Raw genomic sequence first — 16,106 nt, 5'->3', positions numbered from 1 at the left:
TCCCTTTCTCCCTCCCTCCTTCCCTACCTACCCTCTTTCATTCTCTCTCTGTCTCTCTCTCTCTCCCCCTTCCTCTCTTCTCCCTCCCTTCCTCCATTTATGTGTTTTACTTGCATGTGTATCTGTATGAGCATGTCAGGTACCCTGGAACTGGAGTTACAGTTGTAAGCTGCCATTGGGTACAGGTCCTCTGGAAGAACAGCCAGTGCCCTTAACAGCTGAGCCATGTCTCCAGCCCCTAGACCCCCCCCCCCACATTTTTATTTTAAACATTTTCAGAGTTTCAGATCTTACATGGAGTTTATTTTGTTCTGGGTGAGAGATTAGCATCGTTTTATTTTTCTGGGAATACATTGAATCATTAGATAGCTTTTGATAATAAAGCCATTTTTACATATTAAAATTTTCAATCCACAAGCATGGGAGATGGTTTAGTTTCTGTAGAGTTTAAAAACATTTATTTGTAGAGGTCATTTACTTTCTTGGTTCAGTTTATTCCAAGGAGGATTTTTAAAATTATGAATGAGATTTGTACTTTTTTCAAGGCAGGGTTTCTCTGTAGTTTTGGAGCTTATCCTGGAACTAGCTCTTATAGAGTGGGCTGGCCTTGAATTCACAGAGATCCGCCTGCCTCTGTCTACCAAGTGTTGGGATTAAAGGTGTGCACCACCACTGCCTGACAGAGATTTGTATCTTTTGGTTTATTTCTCATCTTGTTACTGATACATGTGAAGGGCATGTAGGAGGATATATGTTTATTTTAAATCCTGCCATTTAACTAAATGACAATGTTTATCAACTGACAATGTTTATCACATCTAGGAATTTTCTAGTGGATTATTCAGAGTCTCCTTAGTATGGATAGAATCATATCACCTGAAAATACACTTTGACTGCATTTTCCTTTCTGATCTGTATCCTTTTTATTTATAGTGCTTTTGCTAAGACCTTAAGCATTGTATTGAATAAGAGTGGGTAAAGTGGATATTTTTATGTTTTGATTTTAGTGGGAGTGTACTGAGTTTTTTCACCTACGTAGTGTGACAGTGAATATCGGCTTATATCACCTTAATTGTGTTGGTATATATTCCTTCTTAGTCTCTCTAGGGCTTTTTATCCTAAAAGAATGTTGGATTTTTGTCAAAAGCCTTTTCTGCATTCATTGAGATGATAGTCTCTGAGTCCTTTTATTACATTTACTGGTTTGAATATGATGAACCTTCCCAGCATGTCTGGAATAGAGCTATGGTGAGTGATCCTGATGTGTTCTTGAATTTGGTTTGTAAATTTTGTTCACTTTTGCATGGATGTTCTTTAGGTGTAATTTTCTTTTGTTGTTGTTGTAGTCACTAGTTTGGTTTGGGTACCCAGCAATCCTAGCTTCATAAATGGAATATATGGTACCCCTTTAATTTTATTTAGTGGAATATTTTGGGAAGCATTGATATTAGTTTTTTGAAGATCTGCTAGAATTGCTTCTGGCCTTCTGGCAATACATGTGAAAGTATATTTCAGCATTGAAGATATCTTTTGAGTTTTGAGGGTTTTTTTTTAAATGACTTCAATCTTGTTATCTATTATAGTTACTTTAAAATTATTTATATTGACCAGGCGGTGCTGGCACATGCTTTTAATCCTAGCACTCGGGAGGCAGAGACAGGTGAATCTCTGTGAGTTCGAGGCCAGCCTGGTCTACAAAAGCTAGTTTCAGGACAGGATCCAAAGCTACAGAGAACCCTGTCTTGAAAAACCAAAAAAAAAAAAAAGTTATATTATCTTGGTTTAATTTTTGGTAGGTTGTTTATTTCTAGAAATTACTTTCTTTGAGATTTTCCAATTTAATGGTGATGGCCCTGGTTCTGTCCCAACTTGATATGCCAGACTTTGTTGACTTCCCATGGGAGCCCTTACTCATTGGGAGGAGTGGATGGGGGGGGGTATAAGGGGGAGGAGTGGGAGAGAACTGTGGGTGGAATGTAAAATGAAATAAATTAAATTTAAAAAAGAGTTTTATTAGTATTTTTGGTAATGTTCCCTTTTTTCTGATTGTATTAATTTGGGTTTTCTTTCTGTCTTTTAGTTAGTTTAGTTGAGACTTTGCCTTTTTTATTTATTGTTTTAAAGAACCAATCTTTGTTTCATCAGTTCTTTTATTGCCTTTTGTTCGTTTGTTTGTTTCCATTTGGACTATATTTTTGTATTTCTTTTTCCTTTCCTTTCTTATTTATTATTATCTGGGCTGGAGCTTGGTATGTAAACCAAACTGGCTAAAACTCAAAGAAATCCACCTGCTTTTTCCTACTAGGTACTGGGATTAAAGGTGTGCAGCACCACCGCACCTAACTTGACCTCATTTCTTACAATTCTGATTTGTGTTTAGCTTGTTCTTTTTCACCAAGGCCTCAATGCATATCATTAAATTATTTTTTTAAGATAGCTGGTTTTGTTTTTAATTAATTAATTTTTAAAGAGATTTTGTTTATTTTTATTTTATGTGTATGGGTGTTTTGCCTGCATTAATCCTTGTGTACCATGTGCATACAGTACTTGTGAATTCTAGAAAAGGGTTTTGGAAGCTTTGGAGTGTGTGTGTGTGTATTCCTTAAATACATAAATACAGCTTACTCAGTCTGTATAAAGTAACCTGCATGTATATGGTATCAGGATTGATCATTTGATATTAGATAACCAATTGAGGGCTCTTCCTACACGCTAACACAGAAGTGGAAAGTTCTCTGGTCTTCATCTCTAGACAAAGAACTACAGATGGCTGGAGAATGCTGAGAGTGGGATTAACAGTTTTTGAAGGGGTCTTGTCACCCTAATGTTTCATGTTTCTTGTGTAATTTTGCACAATTGGAGTTATGATATTGGTTGGATTTAAAAAATACCCACTTTCTTTCAGTGGAAGTATTTGCAAGTGTGTTCAAGAAGAATGACATTGTCAAAGGCTGAAGTGTCATTTTACTGTTAGACTAGTGTTCAGGCCTCTAGTCTCTAGTACTACCCTGAAAATAGACTACTGTTTGTAAGATCACTGTCAAAAGCTCGATTCCCTATGAACTTAGAATAATAGTCAATTAACCATCATCATTTAAAATTAATCAAGTTATGCCATGTTTTGTTGATACTCATGGGAGACCTGCCCTTTCCTAAACAAAAATGAAGGAGGAGTGGGTTGGGGGAAGAAATGGGTTAGAGGGAGGGACTGGGAGGAGAGGCAGGAAGGGAAATGGTGCTGGGATGAAAAGTAAATAAATTTGAAAAATGTAATTAATTAAATAAAGGACACTGATAGTACAGGGTATACTATGATGTTAATTACTGTGGGTTTGAGTGGAAGGAACAAACGGAGAGTAAGACTAGTGATTGATATTGGATTGATGATGAAGGGAAAATAGTAGGAAGAATGTAGAAGCTAACTCGATTTGGGAAATCAACTAGGTTAGCTAAAAGATAAACATTTATATTGTTATTTATTATAAGGGGAAAACTCACGAAACCAAAACAAGAAGTCCAAGTTCAGGGAACCAGAGAGAGAGAGAGAGAGAGAGAGAGAGAGAGAGAGCGAGCGCGCGAGCACCTGAGCCATGCTCCCATTTTTCTCCGGGTCCTAGAAAGTCACACCCTAACTTGGTCCCACCTCTTAAAGATAATTGTTAACAAGGCTTCCCTATCACCTCCCACTTTTTTCTAAACAAGAGTGATCCAAACCCAATATCAAACTATATGCAACAGGAACAGATATAAAATATAAAATTACAACACAAACAATATTAAGCAAGGAACACTTGATAAATGTTTTAATAAACATTTTATTTCAAAGAGTATAAGTCTTGCATTGGAAATAAGCTTGGCTAAATCATAAGAGGAAGGTAACTACAACTATCTAATCTTCAACCCCATTGAAGTCCTGAGAAGGGAGATAATATTACTTGAGTCGAGCAGTATATGACAGAGACAATTGGCTACTTGTCTTATTTGCAGCGTTGAAGCAACCAACTTTGGCTAAGGCCTACAAATAACTGACAGACCATTTTCAGAGACAGGGAATTTTTCAGAACTAACTCTCTTACCCTATCTTGGAAAAGTTTGGCAGTTATTTTCCTTATGTCCTACTTATCCAGTCTGGATAGCATGTACTTTGTCAGTGGTTGAGGCATGGGCAGTTCCTTGCCCAGAGGCCAGTTGCACCAAGAAGAAAACAAACTCTGAGTGGAATGTCTTTGGTGCTGAACATTCTCTCAGGACTAGATTGTTGCTGTCAGGAGCAATCATGTCTCATGTCAACAGAACCCTAAATTATTTAAATGCCATGTTTTACAGATCCTTGAAGTGGTTGAAGATTACCTATCTAGGCAGAATATAGTCTCTGTGTATCTAAAGAACCTAATTAATCTGACTATGTATATAACAAACATGAACAACTGTTGACCTGTAATATTTGATACTTGCATAACTTAAAGACTAAGACTTCATGTCAGAATGTTAAATAATCTGTAAACAAATGTGCAGCAAATGAGGACAGTTACCTCAAAATGTAAACAATGTATAAGTATCTTGATCAGAGGTAAGAATAATATATAATGTTGCCGGGCGGTGGTGGCGCACGCCTTTAATCCCAGCACTTGGGAGGCAGAGGCAGGCGGATCTCTGTGAGTTCGAGACCAGCCTGGTCTACAAGAGCTAGTTCCAGGACAGGCTCCAAAACCACAGAGAAACCCTGTCTCGAAAAAAAAAAAAAAGAATAATATATAATGCAATATGAAATTATATCCTAAAAGTTGTATCAATATACAAAATGTCCTAAACAGAGGTAGGAACATGCATGTATGCAGTCTGACAGAATAACTTTGCATAAGTGTACAAATATTGTAAACAGAAATAAGAAATATAATTTGAACTTGTATCAATATACAAAACTATACCAATGTAAATTATCCATAAATAATAGCTCACAAGTATTCACTCTATTATCCACAATTATGATCCCCCTTTTTTCATTTTTGAACCCACATAGTTTCCACCCCAACCCTCTACCTGATACAATAATCAACAACCCTCTAAACAGTGTTCAGAGAGAGAGAGGGCACCTGGGCCGTGCATTCATTTTTCTCCGGGTCCTAGAAAGCCACACCCTAACTTGGTTCCACTTCTTAAAGATAATTGGTTAACAAAGCTTCTCCATGAAGAGGGAATAAATAAAGAGGGATGATGTAAGGATTAGAGAGTAAAAGCTAAAGGTAGGATGGAAAGAAAGAAATGTAATCAGACAACCTAAAAGAATTCCAGGTCCCGAGGGGTTGGAGACTCTGTAAACCAGGTTAAAGTCATTCCAAAGGAAAATTAAATAGAAATTACTAGGGAAAGAATAAAGTGGAGAGGTCAGGTAATATAGATGCTAATTCTATTAGTGAGCCATTGTTGTGTCTGGTTACAGATAGTAATCACGCCTGTTAGTCTTCAGGAGTCATGGTGACTGCTGGCACACCTCTGGGCTGTCCTTCTCAACATGGAGTGTGCTGCATCTTGATATCTATAGATATTTTGTCTTTTACCATGTTTCTACCTTGCTGCTTATTGTGCATATGTGCTTCACAGTTTTTTCCTTGTAGACTAGACGTAGTTGATGGTCAGGTTTCAGCATATTGTCCTGTGACATTGGCTTTGAGTTTCGTGACAGTATAGTTTATGGAGGGTCTGGGTCCACAAGGCCCCTGTCCCATCAGCTCTCTTTCTTGTAGTAAAATGTTCATAGATGAAGTTATGATTTGTATAGTATTTACCTCAGAAGAAATAAATATGTGGACTGGTAAGATAGATCAGTTGGTAAAGTGCTGGCTATACAGGTATGAGGCTTTGAGTTCAGTCCCCAGAACCCATGTAAAACAGGCAGTGTTTGGTGTATACTTGTACCCTAACACTGAGGAGATGGAGGCAGGTGGATTTCTAGGACTCACTGGCCAGACTCGCTTAATTTGGGAGTATCAAGATGGTGAAAGAACCTGTCTCAGAATACAAGGTATATAATGGCTCTTGTGGTTTGAATGAGAATGACCCTCATAGGCTCATGTTTGAATACTTGTTCCCCAGTTGGAGGAACTGTTTGAGAAGGATTAGGTATGTCTTTGTTGGACAAGGTATATCATTGGGGGGTGGGCTTTGAGGTTTCAAAAGACTCCGTCATTCCCATTGTGTGTCTCTGCCTCATGCTTATGTATGGAGATGTGAATACTCAGCTACTGCTTTAGTGCTGTGCTGCCTGTTTGCTGCTGTTCTTGCTGCCATGATGGTTACAGACTCTAACTCTCTCTAACTTTGAACCCCAAATTAAACACTTTGTTTTATAAGTTGCCTTGGTCATGCTGTTTTATTGCAGCAATTGAAAAGTAATGAATATAACTTCCAAGGAAGGATAATTGAGATCTCTAGTCTCTTCATATACATATACACGTGTGCTTGTATACTTATATTTATCACCACTAAAATAGTAGCAAATATAGAATATGGCTTTGTGTATAGGAAAATAACAATCATTAATTGATGGTTGTTAGGGTTGGGTGATGAAATATATAGAACTTAGAATACCTTTGTGAATGTAAAAAATTTAGTGTATTTAATAGTGTCTTAGTTAGTTTTCTATTGCTGTGATAAAACACCATGATCAAAAGAAATATGGGGGGCTCGAGAAATGGCTCAGCAGTTAGGAGCACTGACTGTTCTTCCAGAAGATCTGGGTTCAATTCCCAGCACCCACATGGCAGCTCACAACTGTCTGAAAATCCAGTTCTTGGCGATCTGACACCTTCACACCAATGCAAATAAAATAAAGATAAATAAATCATAAAACAATTAAAAAAAAGAAATATGGGGAGAAAAAGGTTTGTTATATTTCCATATAGAAATATTGTTGGGAACCAGCCTTGACAGAATTACCACTTGCCAGGTTAGGGGCATGGAGATTAGAAATATAAGTAAAGAGTACAAAGATGTAAAAATAATAAAACAGAAAACACAGAATAGTGAATACTGAAATCATCCGCGTTTAATTTCCAAATGCTTAAAATACCCCTGACCCCAAGAGTAGGAGTAAAGTTAAAAAGAAAAAAACCTGCATTAACATGATACAAGACCAGTTGAAGGTCACAGGCTACATCCATAGTTAAACATTCTGTTGCTAGAACAATACAAATCATGCTCACACCCTAGACCAAAACATTCTGTAGGCAAACCATTCTTGGGGTGGAATCCAATGTTGTCTCCTTAAGGGAACTGGAAAACTTAGTTGGATCCTTAGACTTTTGTTTGGAGTAGAAACATATCTCCTTCTTTATTCCTGAAATACAAAGTCTGGCTGTTAGCTACACCTGTTCAAAATAACCTTGAGAGAGCATAACTCTCTGGTCTGAATCTAGGTGGGAACTTATTTTGAGGTGGAAACAAAATAACCTTGAAAGAGTAGAGGTAAGTTCCAACTCTCTAACCTTTGGTCAAGGTGGAAATAGGCTCACATTTTTGGGCCTCCAAAAAGTCCTTCATCATAAGAAGTCAAGGCAGGAACCTGGAAGCAAGAACTGAAGCAGAAGCTATGGAGGAATGTTACTTACTGGCTTGTTTCTCTTTGCTTACTTAGCCTGCTTTCTTAGGCCCACCTATATTGTTGGTACCACCCACAGTGGTTTTGACCCTCCTACATCAATCATTAATCAAGAAAATGCCCAACAGACTTGCCCATAGTCCAATTTTTAGAGGTATTTTCTCAATTGAGAGTCTTTCTTTCCAGATAGCTCTATCTTGTACCAAGTTGACATAGAACTAATCATGACAAATAAAGTTTATCTTTTTTTTTTCAAGACAGGGTTTCACTGTGTAACAGTCCTAGCTGCCCTGGAACTAGCTCTTGTAGATCAGGCTGGCATCAAACTTACAGGGATTCACCTGCCTCTGCCTCTGCCTCTGCCTCTGCCTCCCGAGCGCTGTGATTAAAGGTGTGTGTCACCACCGCCCAGCCCAAATGAAGTTTATCTTATATTTCAGGAACAGAAGGTAAGTGTTAGAATGGAAGGAAACTCACATGATTTATTTTCTTGGTATTTAAGTTTGGAGAATGGTAAAGCCAATATGACATAGATTACTACGTTCTAGAACATTTTCTTTTTCTAAAAAATAGATTTATTTTCATTCAAGTGAGTATTTTGACTGCATATATGTACACCATGTGTGTGTCTGGTCCTACAGAAGTCAGGAGATGGCACTGTAGTTACTCATGGCATGCACCACCATATGGGTCCAGGGAATAGCTCCGAGGTCCCCTGTAAGAGCAGTAAGTGTTCTTACTGCTGAGCCAGCTCTCTAGATCCTAGAACACTTTCTTAGAAAGCAAGGAAGTATTACAGTGTTTATTTGTGGTATGTCTATGAGCTGATCAACATTGTACATGCCTCAGGAACTATTTGGCTATTTATCTAAGTGATTTTTACTAAGTTCTTTTATCTTTCATGATAAATGTGATTTCTTACTCTACTCACCAGAATCTAGTAACATCCACTCTTTGGACATTGTGGAATTGATGTTATAATCCACAAAATGTTGGGTTTCATTCCTGGTTTTACTAAGATATATGCAGCCAATGGGCTATGGGGTTGATTATATCTGAAAGTAGTCCAGATTGGTATCTATTGCTAATTAAACCTTCCTAATGCTGTGACCCTTTAATTCAGTTCCTCATGCTGTGGTGACCCCCAGCTGTAAAATCATTTTGTTGCTACTTCATAACTGTAATTGTGCTGTTGCTATGAATTGTAATGTGAATATCTGATATGCAGGCTATCTGATATTTGACCCTGGTTGAGAATAACTCATTTAGATACTTTGGAGCCTATTCACTTTTGTGTTCTTTTGTAGCTTTCTGTTCATAATCAGGAGTTTGAGACAAGTGAAGATGGAATCCCAAAAGTGAATCAGTTTCATTTGGTAGGTTTCCTTTGACTATTTACTCATTTGAAATATCTAATAATATAAATTTATAAATGTATGAAAATGTTCCCTAATTTTTACAAAAATTTAAACTAGTGTTAGAAATAAGTATTAAGAAAATTCAAGTATCCCACTTAAGCCACTGCCAGATAATTAACAAAGCATCTATGTAATAAGAAAATAATAGCATTTACTATATGTTTCAAGGATATTTTGTTTTGAAATGAGTGTTTTACTCCTGTTTTTTTTGTAAGTGCCTAACTATATCTTTTCTTTGAAATTCATGAATGCCATCAATAGGACTTTGTCATCCATATATGTTTTTAGCCAACTTATGTTGAGCACTTGTCTGATACCAGGACTTGAACTAGGTAGGTATTAGGGCTACCAGGATTGGAGCAGGAAGTGAAATTAGGAATGTAATCTTGCCCAGCCTTTTCTTTGACTAACTACAATTTTTGTTTTTATATCTTTCTGTTTTACTTTTTGTTCTGCATTGTAGATCTGGGATGAGAAAAGTTACCAGTAGCTAATTCCACACATCTTGAATGGTCTGTCTTGAAATTTCCTCCACCAAATACATTAGTGCATCACTCCTTTATTTAGGTTCTCCTCACACTCATGTTCTCAGAATATGGGCAGAATGTACCTAGTTAAGGTTCTATTGCTTCAAAGAGACATTATTACCATGGCAACTCTTATAAAACATACGAAAATCTATCAATGTAATCCATCATATAAATAAACTGAAAAAAAATCATATGATCATTTCATTAGATGCTGAAAAAGCTTTTGACAAAATTCAACATCCCTTTATGATAAAAGTCTTGGAGAGATTAGGGATACAAGGGTCATACCTAAATATAATAAAAGCTATTTACAGCAAGCCGACAGCTAACATCAAACTAAACGGAGAGAAACTCAAAGCCATCCCACTAAAATCAGGAACACGGCAAGGCTGTCCACTCTCTCCATACCTCTTCAATATAGTGCTTGAAGTTTTAGCAACAGCAATAAGACAACATAAAGGGATCAAGGGGATTCGAATTGGGAAGGAAGAGGTTAAACTTTCATTATTTGCAGATGATATGATAGTGTACATAAGCGACCCCAAAACCTCCACCAAAGAACTCCTAAAGCTGATAAACACCTTTAGTAATGTGGCAGGATACAAGATCAACTCCAAAAAATCGTTTTGGCATTCTTATCTTCTTAACCCCCACTAGAAGCACAGTATGTTCTGCTTGCGGAACTCTAGGGGATTTTAACACCAAGATCTAAACTCTTTCATACTCCTCCTGCAAACCAGTTCCATAGACCCTAGAACTACAGGGCCAGGTTTATAACAGCACTGGCCCCTGCTTTCAGTACAGATTTTCTTTTGTTACATTTTTTTTATTGCTGCGATCAAATATATGTCAAAGGAACAATTTAAGGAAGGAAAGGTTCAGGATATATTTTTCAGTTGAAGTCTTTTTATCATGGTTCATTCATAGTTTGACATTTTAATTTTCTCAAATTTTTCCTTTAATTTTAGTGCATCTTAAAATTTATTCAGATATGGTATGCCTTTCAGTAAAGCTTTAAATAATTTAAAAATGGCTTTCAAAAGAGATAACTAACCTTACAGTTTATCTACCTAGAGTATATAACTTAGTGGTTTTAAGTATAGTATTATGTGTCAGACCAAACCACAAACACTACATTGTCTGTGCTACCTCTCAGTATTTGCATTTCTTCAATCTTAACTGTTAATCTGTTTTCTAATTCTGTTTAATTTGCTATTGTGGGCAATCATGTGGATGGAATGAAAATTAATGGGTACAATGTGCTTTGCTTTCACTTACCATGCTTTTAAATTTCACAAATTCTAGTACTAATATTTTATCCCTTTCATGACTAATACTCCATATTTAACCACAGTTTATTGATACCTGTCTGTTTATGGACATTTGGGTTGTATATGCCTTTGTGTTACTGTGAAAAATGGTACAAACATTTGACTATAAATATTTGAGCAGACACATTTCATTTCTCTTGGCTGTATACTTAGCAGTAGAATTACTGGATCTTGTGGCACCTGTTTAGTAGTTTGAAGACTTACTAGATTCCAAAGCAGTTGTTTTACATATGTAGTAGCAGTATGTGAGACCTTCAGTTTCTCTATATTAATACTGGTTATAAGACTTTTTGAGGTCAGTCAGTGATGGTGCACGCATTTAATCCCAGCGCTTGGGAGGCAGAGGCAGATGGATCTCTGTGAATTCAAGGCCAGTCTGGTCTACAGAGCTAGTTCCAGGGCAGTTTGGGCTACACAGAGAAACTCTGTCTTGAAAAGCCAAAAAAAAAAAGGACTTTTTTTTTTACAATTGTTTTTATTGAGCTATACATTTTTCTCTGCTCACTCCCCTCCCTTCCTTCTCCCCTCTCCTGAGATCTGTATGTTCACAATTTACTCAGGAGATTTTAAGAAAAAAAAAAAAGTCTTGATTCTACAGATCATAATGGGAGTACCATCTCATAGTCTTTATTTAGATTTGTGGCGTCTTTCTCAGAGAAATGCCTGTGCAGATTCTTACGTTGTTTTTTACATTTAAAAATTTGGGTTGTCCTTTGATTTTTGAATTTTAATGGTTGCTTATGTATTTTAGAAACAAATGACATATTGGGCACGTGGTTTGCAAATATTTTGCCTCATCCTGTGGGTGATATTGTTGTTTAAAGCACAAGAGTTTGTAGTTTTCATGAAGCACAACTTTCTCTGATGTTGCTTGTGCTTGGGGATTATTGTCAAGAATTTTTTGTCAAATATAAAATTGTCAAATATAAAAAAGATATTTTTTACAGTTACATAATTTAAGATTTTATATTTAGATCTTTGATCTATTTTGAAGTAAATTGTATATTTTAAGAGGTAATAGTCCAACTGCAGTCTTCTGCTTGTGGCCATCTGTCATGATATAATTGTGGAAAAGACTTTTGTAAAAATTAAATGACCATGTCATCCTTGTCAGAACCAGTAGATGATAGTTCTGTTTCTTTCTAGACTCTGATTTCTTTTCCACTGTCTTACAGATGCTCCTCATTTATGATAGGATTATATCCTTATAAACCCATTGTAAGTTTAAAATGCATACGGTCCACATTACCTGCAGAATTTACATCTTTGCATACTGTGCACTGAAGAATATTGTTTGATTTTCTTGATCAAGCTAATTTAGTGATTACATGCTGATTTAGAGTGCAGATCACTGAGGATGTCTAATATCAATGAGAGTGTTAGACTTTTGTATTGCTAAAATACAAGTCTAACCATCGGCAGTCACGGACAGAGTGACTGTGTCTGTTCATTTGCCAGTATCATGTTGTCTTGATTATTGCTATAGTGATTCAAAATTGGGAAATAAGAATTTTTACACTTAGTTTTTTTTTTAAAGAGTCAGGATTATTCTGATCCATAAAGTTCAGCGGTAGTTTGTCAATGTCTACAAAGAAGTTGGTTTATCTAATAAGGACTGTTTTCACTCTGTGCCTCCTTATCGGTGTTATTTTCTGGTCCATTAAACATTGAATGTTTTCTGTTTACTGAAACCTTTGATTTCCTTCAACTATATCTTGTCTTCAGAGTATATGCTTTGTAACTATTTTGTTTAATTATTCTTAACTATTCAAATGATTTTAATGGGTATCTTAATGCTTTAACTTACATGTGTACCATTAAAATAGAGATGGGTTTACTTCTTTTAGTTTTTTTAATTTTTTTTTAAAATTTTTCTTTCCTAAGTGGTTGGGTCTCCCGTAAAATGTTGGGTAGTAGAGAGGTGAAATTTTCATATGAAACTCTAACCACTGTCCCATTAAAGAAAGAAAATTTTATTCAAATTTCATTCATTTTATTTTAGCTGTGATTCTTTGCTTTTGCATTTTCCCTGGCAGATAAATTCTGTTTTCCTTATCACTGGAGATATCTATTTCCAATGAAATGTAGCTGAACTTAGAAAGAATCTCTAAAAATCTAAATAGAAAACTACTGTTAGCCTCTCTCAGTAACTAAAAGAGGTTTTAAAAATTGGATCCTCTATCATTACAGATTTGTTCCTCTTTTTACCATTAGTTTTGATTTTGATTATTTTTTTTAAAAAATGTTTCTTTTTCCTTTCAGGATGATAATGTCAAATCCCTCCTCATTAGCTTGATACATTTTAGAAGTTCAATGACTGCTGAGCAAGTTTTGAATGCTGAATGTTTCTTGCTTCCAAAGGGGAAATCACTTCCAAACCCAGAAAAAGAGATTGAGTATATTCCGCATAACAAAGAAGATGAGTCAAAGGTGGAGAGCTCAGATAGATATAAAGAAAGACAAGAATTGGTGACGCCAGCACTGACTGACGTGTAGTCTTCTATTGCTTCTGGACATGTCCCTTAGAAACTTTGTTCTGTTTGCTTAGTAGACAAAAAAAAATGTGTGTGTAAGTGTTCTGGAACTAGTTGGATTGGGTCTGTGTATTTGGGTTGTAAAAAATAAAAAAGTTGTGGTTATGCCTGAAAATCACTCATACTCTTTGAAATTTTGCCTAACATGGCATTGTTAAGGAAGGGGTTTCTGTTTGGACTTACTGAAATGAAATCATTATGGCATTAGAGCAAGTCCTTTATTGATTCTTGTATGCTAGTTGGTAGTGATAAAGACTGATGCTTTTAGAAACAAAGGATACTTAGTATCTGGCAACATATGGTTCTGGGGGGGGGCGGTGCTGGTGGCGCATGCCTTTAATCCCTGCACTCGGGAGGCAGAGGCAGGCGGATTTCTGTGAGTTCGAGGCCAGCCTGGTCTACAAGAGCTAGTTCCAGGACAGGAACCAAAAGCTACGGAGAAACCCTGTCTCGAAAAATCCAAACAAACAAACAAAAACAAAAAACCAAAAAAACATGGTTCTGTGGGATAATGGTGCATGCCTTTAATCCCAGCACTCAGGAGGCAGAGGCAGGCGGATCTCTGTGAGTTCGAGGCCAGCCTGGTCTTCAGAGCTAGTTCCAGGACAGGCTCCAAAGCTACAGAGAAACTGTCTGAAACAATAACAACAACAACAAAACATACCCCCCTCGCCCAAAATCCAAAAAACAATAAAAAACCATGGTTCTTATATGGCCCACAGTTTGAAATTTTTTGATGTTTAAAGAGATCTTGATAATGCAGTATAGAGATATCCAGAGATAGCTCTGGGCTTTCTGGGATTATAAAGAAGGGGCACTTTCTCTATGGAGGAGTAGTGTCATAGAATGCTTTCTGGAGTAGGTTATACCCTCCTTACATTTCACTAATTTACTGCTTTAAAATTTTTAAATTTAGTTTTTGGGGTGTGTGTGTGTGTGCGTGCATGTTTCGGGGAGGTTGTGTTCACTTTTATGCAGATGCATGTGAAGACCAGATGACAACCTTGGATTTCATTCTTTATGAATGCTGCTAACTGTATTTTGAGAGAGGGTCCCTCATGCCTTGGAGATCACCTATGTAGGCTAGGTCAGCTGATTAGTGTGCCTAGGGTCTGCCTGTCTCTACCTTCGTAGCAGTGAAATTACAAATGTGCACTATGTCTGGCTTCTTATGTGGGTTCTGGGCACTGAACTCAGGTTCTCATGCTTTCAAGCACTTAAATAATTGAGCCATCTCCCCAGCCTTAAGTTTATTTATTTTATGTTAAAATATTTTAATTGAGATTTTTGTATATTCATTTAATATATTTTGATCATATTAACTCCTTCCCTTCCCATATTCCTACCCTCTTTTTCTTAAAATAGTGAGTCCAAATAGGACTGTCTATTTACTCATAAGTGTGGGGTCATCCACTTAGAGACATGGCCAACCTACTAGAGACGAACCACATCCTTAAAGAAAACCGATTCTCCCTTCCCAGAAGACATGAGCTGTAAATACCTCCTCCGTTTTTGGCATGCTCGAATGTTGACTACATTTTAACTTCTCCAGGAAATCGGAGTGTCTGTGAATTCATGTGTGCAGTGGTCCCATCTTGTCCAGAAGATAGCTGTTTAGCCCTGGTTCTCTTTGAAATGTGACTTTTACAGCCTTTGCAGTTCTTATCCCCTCTTCTGTAATGATCCCTGAGCCATGGAGAAGGTATAATACATATGTCCCATTTATGACCCAATGTTCTACAGACAGTTGTCCACATACATCCTTTGTGTGTTTTTGTGTTCACCTCTGTCCACTGCACAAGGAAACTTCTTTGAGTTCTGAGAACTGCATTAATCTTTGAGTATAGAGATATGAATTTAGAGGGCAGTTTGATACTGTGTCCATTTATCAAAATAGTAATAGGTTCACCCCCTGGAACTTAATGAGCTCTGTGACTGTGAGTTTTTTTTTTTTTGCCAGATTTATTTGATTAGTTATTCCTTTTTTTTCTTTCTTTTTTTTGATTTTCAAGACAGAGTTTCTCCGTAGCTTTTGGTTCCTGTCCTGGAACTAGCTCTCGTAGACCAGGCTGGCCTCAAACTCACAGAAATCCGCCTGCCTCTGCCTCCCGAGTGCTGGGATTAAAGGCGTGCACCACCACTGCCCGGCTGCTCTAGTTATTCCTTTCATTCTGTGCAGCAGACGATTGCTCCATAACATTTATATCACTATTTCACCTATGGGCTTATATTTCCATTCTGGTCATTACTGTAGTTTACAGTGCTCACAGCTGGGTAAGACTTTTGATGACATTTTCCCCTACATAGCAATCTACATAGCACCTTCCAGTACTGTGAGAGCTAGCCAGCAAGAAGAAAGCTTCTTGGTTAGTACCAACTTGGTTTCTTCATGTTTTGCAATTAAGATGTGTTGTAAATTTGACAATAGCAGTTTATCAAGTTCTGGTGGGCACCCAAGAGCAAAGACAATACCTATATATTTTTATCATCTCTATGATACTCCCATGACTTACAACTTGAGATATCCTACACTTCATACTGCTATTCTGTTAGTATCTTATATCAAGGAAGAGTATTATCTCCTGTGTAGACCAGTTAATATATTTGTATAAATATGTGTCTGTGTGTATTATATAAATTTAAGAAGCCTATGAAATAACAGGTAAACATGGCCTTTTCAAATACCTTTACATTAT

At 36.8% G+C, this 16,106-nt stretch overlaps 1 protein-coding gene across 1 annotated transcript in view; it reads left to right on the top strand.

Annotated features, from left to right (window-relative positions):
- The window catches only part of Stk31 (serine/threonine kinase 31), a 76,722-nt gene extending 63,219 nt beyond the window's left edge, over window positions 1-13,503 (top strand). Inside the window, exons 23-24 of the mRNA XM_005360838.2 lie at window positions 8,905-8,973; window positions 13,139-13,503. Of these exons, the coding sequence (XP_005360895.1) occupies window positions 8,905-8,973; window positions 13,139-13,372 (303 nt within the window). The 3' untranslated portion in view covers window positions 13,373-13,503. The remainder of the gene's footprint in view (window positions 1-8,904; window positions 8,974-13,138) is intronic.
- Window positions 13,504-16,106: the final 2,603 nt, after the last annotated feature.

Source organism: Microtus ochrogaster, linkage group LG3, assembly GCF_000317375.1.
Source record: "Microtus ochrogaster isolate Prairie Vole_2 linkage group LG3, MicOch1.0, whole genome shotgun sequence".
Lineage (NCBI taxonomy): Eukaryota > Metazoa > Chordata > Mammalia > Rodentia > Cricetidae > Microtus > Microtus ochrogaster.
This window is presented reverse-complemented; position numbering and strand designations above follow the sequence as displayed.